Source organism: Squalius cephalus (genome assembly GCF_949319135.1).
Source record: "Squalius cephalus genome assembly, chromosome: 12".
NCBI lineage: Eukaryota > Metazoa > Chordata > Actinopteri > Cypriniformes > Leuciscidae > Squalius > Squalius cephalus.
The window spans coordinates 3,583,827-3,593,776 of NC_137133.1; the positions used below are offsets into that span (position 1 = coordinate 3,583,827).

A 9,950-nucleotide genomic window follows, 5' to 3' on the forward strand; every position below is an offset into this window, starting at 1 on the left:
CGCACCTGCCAACAAATGCTAACGGAGGCATTTCTGCAACTTGACGTTGATTGCGCTCTTAAAAAACTTGCAATGGCTGACCTCGAAATGAGCGAAAATGGTTGCGAAGTTGAATTTTGTGGGCTTTAACTTTTGCGTGACATTTTAGCGCATACATTGGAGCCAAAAGCAGAAAGGACTTCCACAATCTCTTTGAAGCCTACTTTATACAAACAACAATCCATAATGTCATGCTTTTGCAGCATAGCTACCCATGTCATGCATTGTAGTTCAATCGTTGGAGCTAAATGTAGAAAATCTTTTAGAAGAAAAGTCACACGCACATTAACAATTCTTTATGTAGACATTTCAGAAACTTGACGTCGGTTTGTGCACTTAGAAAACATGCTAAGGCTGACTTGGTATCAGGCCCGTTTTTTCCATAAAACCTGATTTTCGTATCTGCTGTCTTATCCGAGATACAATACCACATCGCTGCAAACATTTCAAGTTTGTGCAGTGATGTGGTATTGTATCTTGGATGAGACAATGTTGGCTTTATAGCCTACAAAAGACGCTGTGACACGCTGTGTTGCTGCCGTTTGGTTTGCGTCTGGGTTTCCGATTTACAGCTCATTGAATATAATGTTGGTGTATTTTCAATATATAAGTAAGACAAATTTCAAACTATAAGGATAAAGATGTAATAATGTAAAAAAAAAAAAAAAAAAAGATTAGTTTAGTTAGATTAGTTAGGTTGTTTTGTTATGTCTGTAAAAAGACTGGGTGATGCGGGTAGTGGAGTGAAGTGTCCTTTGCAATGTTCCCTATTTTATTCATTGTTGTAACAAACCTCCGACAGAAGAGGGCGAGATTTCACTAAAAAAGGCCAGGTGGCTCTGAGCAGTTGTTCTGAATCAGCTGCTGGGACGCTGCTTTATAACGCATGTTCCCCGACCATCTCCCGACCTCACTCATGTTGCGCCAGGCTTTCAGCTCCTCCCGTGTCGCGCGCGCGCAGCAACGGATCATCGCTCCTCTGTTATTAGCTGATGGACTTGGGCTCAGTGGGTGAACCCAGAACACTCTTCTCTTCAGACACACTCAAAATAAAAGTGTCTTCTAACGAGAACACGTGAGACTCTTACGTTTTTTAATTACTTCTTCTTGGGTCACGCGCTGGTGTTTCCTTCACGCGGTCTCGGGGAAGAGATTAGAGGCCATCTGGCGCTTGACAAAGAGTAACACAAAATACTTGCTTTCAAAAATGCGTTTACATGTCGAACCTGTCCGAAACACGCGGGATAGTGATGCTGATACTGGAACACACCGAGCCATCATCGTGCTTGCACTGGATAGCCGTGTCCCAAGGACGATACGAACAGGTATTGTTGCATGTTTTCTGGTAAATCAAGCCCATGACTTTTGAACAATCATTGTCAGAGGGGACAGAGACAGAAAATGGCACTATTCCAAATGAATTAATGTAGTTATGAATACCATTACATTTGTTGATTAAAGGATCGGACTACAAGTTCATTTTGTACTTAAATAATTTCAGACACAAAATTATGATTATGCATTATTTAAATGCTTCCAAAATGATAATCAATCAAAATGAGATTGTCATATGTACACTGTAAAAATTGCCAGGAATTACAGTAGTCAGAAATTTACTGTGAAATCGATGCATGCTGGGACATTTTCTTACGAATGACTGTAAATCAACAGCAGAATGATGCAGACATCACAGTAATTTACTGCTCTTGTTTTACTGCGATTTCACATTGTAAAGTTGTCTTTAACCATGCCACTGTAAGAAATGTATTTTTTACCACTGTAATTGGTTTGAAGTCACCATAACGGAGATTAGTGTTTCATTTGCTTGGGATCTTGGACCTTCTGTATATCCAAATTTCTGATCTAGCCAAGTCAGAAGTGTGACAAATGAAAATGTTAAAATGATGACAAGTTAGAATATTAAATATTATAGTTAAACACAATAGTGACATCATTTTGCAGACATCAAATACTTGACATACAAAACACAACAATTTCAGAGCAGCATTTTCAGAGCAAGAAAAGTCCTACTGTGAAAGTAATGGAAATATTAACTTGGAAATGTATAACATGTAATAAATGTACAAAATGTAGTTCTTCTAATGTTCTGAACATTACCAACATCCAGTCATAGCCTACAATATACAAAGGCCTACATTACAGTAATTTACTGGCAGCAGTTTCACCTGTAGTGCGCAGTATGAACACAGTAGGCCGATCATACCGATGATGATTGTGATTACAAAACCATCAACAGGTAACCATCATCACCTGATCTCGTTTCACTTTAGCTTTCTTTGCTACTGGAAATGTGTTTAACAAACACACTGTCACAGCAGCTAAAAATAGATAAAAGGTATAATAAGAGTAAGAGGCCAACTAATGGAAACACTGATCACTGTTATGGTGACTTCAAATGAAACACATTAGAGTTATACCTCTGTTAATTCTCAATAAAAACTTTTGTAGACGTCTGACAGAAATAAAGTCAGTCTGGTTAATAAGTGAAGCTGGTAATGCTGTTTGTGGAGTTGTTTAATCCTCCTCTGCTGAGATCTTCACAGATTTAATGTCTTATTTTCTCTTTTCTCTTCATTTCATCTAAGACTGTGTCTGAAGTCAGTTGTAGTTCTTGTGTTTCTGCTCATCTCTTTTTCAGTTCTCTTCTTTCCTTCAGTGATTCTTTTTGTTAACAGGCTTATTAAGGCTGAAATGACTTCATATTTAATATACACAGATTTTGTGGCTCAGATAAGGTCCAGTTCTGGTTTCTTTCTTTGCTCTTGGCTGACATCTGGCATTGCTATGGCCTGCTTGTGGCCCAGATCTGGCAAACAGGAGTGAGCCATCATTCCACACTGCATGTGGGCCAAATCATCTTTCCACATGTGCCAGATGTGGGCCGGATCTGGGCCAACACAATGTTGCTATGTGGGTTGTGAAATAACATATTTATTAGATATTTAAAGACTTATATAAATTATAGAAATTATATAAATGCTATTTTTTTAATGCTAAGGATAGACGAGAATGTATTTTAGTGTTTTCCTTTATATTACTAATAATTTAAAGGATAGTTCACCAAAAAATTAAATTTCTGTCATTAATTACTCACTCTCATGTCGTTTCAAACCCATAAGACTTTCATTCATCTTCGCAACACAAATTATAGTATTTTTTAATGAAATTAGTGATTTCTATCGCTCAATTTCTAACTACGCAACTACCAGTCTGACGCTTCAAAAAGTTTATAAAAAGATCGTAAAACTAATCCATGTCAGTTGAGTTGAAGAGACACTACTGCTTTATATGATTAACATATTTAATTTAGGCTTTTATTCACATATTAATATTCATCAAGGCACACATCAGATATGGTAAATGGAAGATCAAGCATGCTCATGGTCATTCTTGTGTTACGCAGCACGTTTGAGCATGTCACTGTTGTTGAGATTCATATGCTGATTCTTGATGTCTGTGGATTCCTTAATAAAAAAACTTGTATAATATATTGCAAAATCTGTTTTCAGAATGTCAGATCTGTGGAGAGAAAGTATTGATGATGAGTATATTCTATTAATAACAAATTGCCCCTTTGGGTCAGGGATAAGATTAGTGACTTATTGTATTTTATGATGCTGAAAATAATTTCATCTGATCATATTTGTTCCCAGCTTTCCTTGCAACAAATTATGTGTTTTTGGTAAACAATGCATGCGTACTCCAAATGACATAGCACTGAACATGGAACATGATGCAAATATTTTTACATTTTGCTTATCCAAAAAACTAACACATCTGGCAAGAAATGTTGTCCTAGCATTAACCTTCCCTAAAATTTTCATAGCCATACTTGTACCACTTAAATCATTGTCCAAAACACATCCAAGATAATTAACAGTGGTTCTATTTGATATTACACAATCCCCTTGATAGATAAGTTGGGAGCTTTGTTCAGTTTACTTTTCATCCAAAATAATATAAATTCAATTTTACATAAATGCAATAAAAGTTTATTATCAGAGAGCCAGTCTCTTACCCTACAAAGCTCCTCACCTGATATCACTTGTATTTTGAGAACATCCTTGTCTGAAACCAGTAGAGCAGAGTCATCAGCATATAAAAACAAATTACAGTCACAAACGGCTTGCATGTCATTTATCTATAAGAGAAATAAAATCATCACTTAATTAATCACTTTATTATCTCATTAACTTTAGCTCTGATTCAGAGTTACTTTAACAATCTTTAGAGTGGGACCAAGAGTTAATTTAACTCTGGGGATTTTGCTTGACAAAACTTAATCTAGTAGGAATGACAATTTTTTTAGTAGTCTTGACTAAATTAATTTAATTTCATACAACAAGATTACAACAAATCATTTCAAACAAATTAGGTTTTGTTGGAAAAATGTAATTCAATTTCGTGGATTTCCTTTAATTGAATTAAGTTCGTTCAACAGCTTAATTTTTTGAGTGTAGATTTCTTTTTAAGAAACTTAACTTGCTCCATGATTAAAGTCAACTTAAATACTTTTGTCCATCTAATGAATAACAGCTAGTCTTTTGAACTTAAAAAAATCTCATCAAGGCAACTATAGAATGTTTAGCCTTTAGTAATGCAAGTAGCAACAGTCCTTGTTTTTTAAAACCATGTTTGATTTTCAAAGCTAAAACTTGAGACTAACATTTTATCCATTTTACCTAGGCAAATTACATAAAAAGTTACAATGAGATGCACATATACCTCAACCCACAAATCTCAAACATGGTGACAATCAACAATTGTAATTCAGTAAAAATATGAATTCTGATTCATATGACAGCTAAATAACAGTGATAGCAGCAGCATAAATAAAATAAAAAAATGTGTTTTTTTTGTGTGTTTTTTTCAGTGGTCTGAATGTCTGTATTTTTAAGGAAATTTAGCAGTTTTATAAAAAAAAGTGATTTCATTGTAAATGTACAGCAGTTTTTTTATGCAAGTAGTTCAATCTGTCTTCATTATTCTCGTTGACTGGACTCTTCATCTATAATGCTCAGTGAAATTAGATCAAGAAAATTCTACAGATCGATACTGAGTTGGAGATCAGATTATACAGTGAATAATGATGTGTAACTGGGCTGCGACCTTCAAACGCTGTAGTTATATCTGAGACTGGAAGAGTTTGGTTCATGTTGTCGACATGTTGAGAAGATACAGTTTTCAGCTCTGCAAATCCATTTTGCATTCACTTCAAAAAGATGAAGACTCTTGCTGGAAATGATACTGTAAAACTGATGCCGTTGGCCCATCACTGTGTATCAAGTGCTGAGGACAATCTTGAGCTGAAATTCAGATATGGTAATGAGCGTTACGTTTCCAAGATACACGGTGGTAAAATCTGAGTTTTTTGGTGGGGTTCGCCTGGGTTTTTTTTTTTTTTTTTTTTTTTTTTTTTTGCCCCGTTTGCGTTTGCATTGTTTTACTACATACACAATTATATCATTATATTATTTACAATACACAGCATGGTCTTCAATTATATTTTTAGAGGGAGACAACCCTCAGATGGCCTGCCCGTTTTTAGAGGGAGACAACCCTCAGATGGCCTGACCTGCCCGTGACCCCAATAACACACCTCTCCCCGCCAGAGATTTCTGCCTATGTCTGTTTTGTTTTTTTCACCCAAAAATGAAAATGCATCATCATCGTTTACTCATCCTCATGTCATTCCAAGCCCATATGATTTTCCTTCTTCTGTTGAAGAAAAGCAGAAAAGTGATACAGCCTTAGATAAAACAAACTACTAAAGAAACTTCTTAAGAAGTTTGCATATAAAACCTCGTAGATATAAAACCACTGACTGGTTGGATAATGCTTAAGCTACTCTTTGATCCAATCATACGATTTCCAATCAAGTCAGTAAAGAGAATCCTAATATGACGACAGGATGGATTCACTGTTATAATGCGATTAGCCATCCAGTTCTTTATTATAGATCAGTGGACAGTAGAAAACACCCATGATGGGGTTCACATTGTAGGAGCAATAGTGTCAGTGAACATGCTAGGCTGCATGTCGTTCCTCCTTAAAATATGAAACCAAGGACTATTGTCATGAGATGAGAACCTTATAAGTGAAGCCATGGCAGGTCTTTGTGTTTAGTAGTGTGACTCATCTCTTGTGGACATCAGCTAAGTGCTCCATCAGACACAGAATACCCATTATTTATGAGGAGAGCAAGATCATTTTGTTTTTGTTTGTGTGTGTGTTTGCGCGCGTGTGTGTGTGTGTGTGTTGAGTGGGCATCCTCTGTAATGGCACTGCATTTTATGACTTGTAAGACATTATTTATTGCGTGTTAAAAACATTAAACTCGCTTCCAATGAAATGCTGTTAAGTAATGTGTGTGTTGGTAAGCTAATAAAGATGCAGACTTTAGTTTGATGTAAGTGGGTTCTTAGTCAATGCATAAGTGACAGGAAATGTCTATATGAATAATGGTCATGCATGTATGTGTGTGTGTCTCTATGCAGGCTGAGGAAGGCTGTGTGATGGAGGGTGATGGTCTTTCACAGCAGCAGTGGCTGAGGCAGAGGCTTTTACTGGCTAGCCTGGCGCTCGGAAGCCTACTCTTACTGGTGGCCAGCGTGGGCACTTTAGATAGGTAATGTAGCATTCATTCACAGAGAAACTCAAATCCCATAAATGCATGTTTATTCAGTAATAATAGACCCCTTCGTCCTGTGTACTTTTAGAAATTAAAAACTTTTCACATTTGTGATTCATCCATTAACAACATGCCAAATTTATTTAATGTTTTTAAGTATTTTAGTATTTGGTGCTGTGATGAACACCATAGCGAATTCAAAAAATTGAATGTTTGTTTGAAACATTTTATAGTACAGAAATTGCATTTCTGTTGTTCATTAAGCGCCATCTACTGTCAGAGAGTGAATGTGCATTTTTACTCAGCCCATCTCCTTGCCTCATTCATGCTTATCATCTGTCTTGGGCTTGTTTACATCAGAATTCACATTCCTCTTTGACACGCAGTTACTGGTTGATGGGGGAAAATCTAAATAATTCATAAGGAATTATCTTGTAGTGCCCACAATAACAATTTTGTACATCTTCATTATTGTGATGTATTGTATTACGTATATCGACGCAACGGCACAACACTAAAATGATAATCAAAATTTCTATGCAAACTTGCATTCTTCACTAGCCTGGTTAAAACCAGACCATTCTCAGTAGTAACTGAGTTATGGTCTGGCAAAGCTCCTTTAATAACTCATTTCCAAAGGGGTGTCACCAACGGACGTCGCTCAAATGCCTCTGGGCGCAGTTGGATAGACCTAAAAGCAATCAGAGCGATCGTCATCGTGTAAAGCCATATGCTGCGTCCCAATTCGCCTAAGTTACACTACGCCATAAAAGTATGTACTCTTTTTGTGAAGAAAAGGTATTTACTTTTGAATGTGTAGCAAAAAAGTAGGCAAGCTTTGGGACATACTACTTCGTCATCTTTATCGGACGGATCTGTCGCGTGCATCCTGTCACGTAAACTGCCCTGTCAATCATCGTGTCACAGTTAAAATCCTCTATTAAATCTAATTTAATTTCCTACCGTTTCAGAGAGAAATGTAGTAGCACGTTCATCTGCCAGTGGGTCTTTCATGGAGACTGTCCTCATGTGTTTGCAATTTGAATATAATAATGCATTTAAAAGTTGAACGGACGTCGCTCAAATGCCTCTGGGTGCAATTGGATAGACCTAAAACCAATCAGAGCGATCGTCATTGTGTAAAGCCCGCCTCAACGTTTCTGATTGGTGCCACGATTTCTAGGCCATGGAAATGGGCTTGAATGAGCTCTTTGCCAGACTACTTCTCGAGCAAATCTGAATTTGCCGGAAGTTGTCTGGGTTTTCCCAGGCTAATTCTTCACGCCAACTTGAACACTTGCCACTGTGACCTTTGGCTTGCTTAGTTGGGGACACTTAATTTTCAACAATAATATTGATCTGCCTGCATTGACACATTTATAAGATAACTGAACTGAGCTGGATGATGACTTCACTGTTTTCTTCAGAGCAGCTAAATTAATAACTTTTTTTACAAAAAAAAAGATCATTACTTAACTTTATTAAGGTGAACTATGATGCTATTTTCTTCTAGATCTGCTGTACAGCAGAAACACACTTTGTTGCATTATTTTCCGGTTATCTCTGTAAAGCTGCTTTGAAACAATCAGTATTGTAAAAAAACACTATATAAATAAAGGTGACTTGACTTGAGCCAAATACAGGAAATAAATCATGTAAATAGACAAGTGGTCGAGTGCAAAGACCACATATTGGTACAGGCCCTAATGAGAGCCATTTGTAAATCAGGAAACATTAGAGAAGTTACAGAATCAGAATTAATGTGACATTTATGTAAAAGTAAATCTGTTTAATTGAAATTACCTATTGGGACATAAAAATGTTTAATTCTCTCATTGCAGGCTGCAGTTGATCTGCCCCATTAAGGTCAGAATGCCTCCTGCTGGTGTGTCATGGGAGACTCCTTTACATACGTTCCAGCACAAACACACTCATCGTCTGAAGCTGCACAGGACCAACAGCACAAGGCAGAAACTACTCCTCATTAAGCAGCTGCCCAGAGCCATCATCATTGGCGTGAGGAAAGGTGGAACACGTGCGTTGCTGGAGATGCTCAGTCTTCACCCTGATGTTGTCAAGGCCTCCCAGGAGGTCCACTTCTTCGACAATGACCAGAACTACGCTCGCGGCATTGACTGGTACCGCGAAAAGATGCCCTTCTCTTTTCCTCACCAAATAACTATTGAGAAGAGTCCTGCATATTTCATCACTGAGGAGGTGCCTGAGAGGATCTTTAAGATGAATTCCTCCATTAAACTTTTGGTGATTGTGCGTGAGCCCACCACCCGTGCTGTTTCTGACTACACACAGGTCCTGGAAGGGAAAGAGCGCAAGAACAAAATGTATGACAAGTTTGAGGAACTTGTGATTGATTCCAACACTTCTCAGGTGAACACAAAGTACAAGGCTGTACGGACAAGCATCTACACCAAGTACCTAGAACACTGGTTAAAGTTCTTCCCTGTGGAGCAATTTCATGTAGTTGATGGAGACCGCCTCATCATAGACCCACTGCCAGAACTTAAGCTTGTTGAGCATTTCTTAAACCTTCCCTCGTGGATCAGCCAGTACAATCTGTACTTTAATGCCACACGTGGGTTCTTCTGTCTGCGATATAACTTCATATTTAACAAGTGCCTAGCGGGCAGTAAGGGACGGATCCATCCGGGTGTAGACCCTTCCGTCAAGGAAAAACTGCAGCGCTTTTTCCACCCATTTAACCAGAAGTTCTATCAGATCACTGGCAGGACATTCAACTGGCCCAGAGGATTCCAATAACATCTGACTTTAAGAGACTTAGCATTATTTTTTCTAAAATATGTTTTTATTATTATTATTATTATTATTATTATGCTTTTCTTGCATGGAAATGTGACTAAATGTGACAGAGCATTGCAGTAACAAATTAAAAATAAGCATTATCATATCGAATATCAATTATTTCATTATTTAATGAGTTATCGCATTTTTCTTCAATATCATGCAGCCCTGGTTATCGTCCAGCTTGTTGTTCTATGAAAGGAAATATGATACCTAGTTGAAAATAACACATTCAAGTGTTTTCACTATGAATGGGGGAGAGAGACGCCTTAAAATGTGGATAAAGGTTGAGCCAGGAAGAGACTGATGGATCTGAGCGGGCCGCTCTCAGTGTTTTGATGGTGCTCAATGTTGTACACTTCTGGGGGAGATAAACCTTTGAATGGCACACTAATAGTAGTCAATGAACAATAACTTGTATTTTACCCAAAAATTCTTA

The 9,950-nt window shown here is 37.4% G+C and overlaps 1 protein-coding gene across 1 annotated transcript; it reads left to right on the plus strand.

Moving 5' to 3' along the window:
• The first annotated feature begins 837 nt into the window (after positions 1-837).
• LOC307168946 (heparan sulfate glucosamine 3-O-sulfotransferase 5-like) lies at positions 838-9,482 on the plus strand. The gene is made up of 3 exons (XM_079889255.1): positions 838-1,364; positions 6,558-6,688; positions 8,533-9,482. Exons 1-3 carry the CDS (start codon positions 1,257-1,259, stop codon positions 9,467-9,469), a joined length of 1,176 nt encoding a protein of 391 aa, XP_079745381.1. The 5' UTR covers positions 838-1,256; the 3' UTR covers positions 9,470-9,482.
• Positions 9,483-9,950: the final 468 nt, after the last annotated feature.

Bases quoted from the DNA above. Each gene is read 5' to 3' on its own strand.
- LOC307168946 (XM_079889255.1), top strand. From the start codon at position 1,257: ATGTCGAACCTGTCCGAAACACGCGGGATAGTGATGCTGATACTGGAA. The intron at 1,365-6,557 runs GTATTGTTGCAT...GTCTCTATGCAG, and splicing joins CCCAAGGACGATACGAACAG to GCTGAGGAAGGCTGTGTGAT. The intron at 6,689-8,532 runs GTAATGTAGCAT...CTCTCATTGCAG, and splicing joins AGCGTGGGCACTTTAGATAG to GCTGCAGTTGATCTGCCCCA.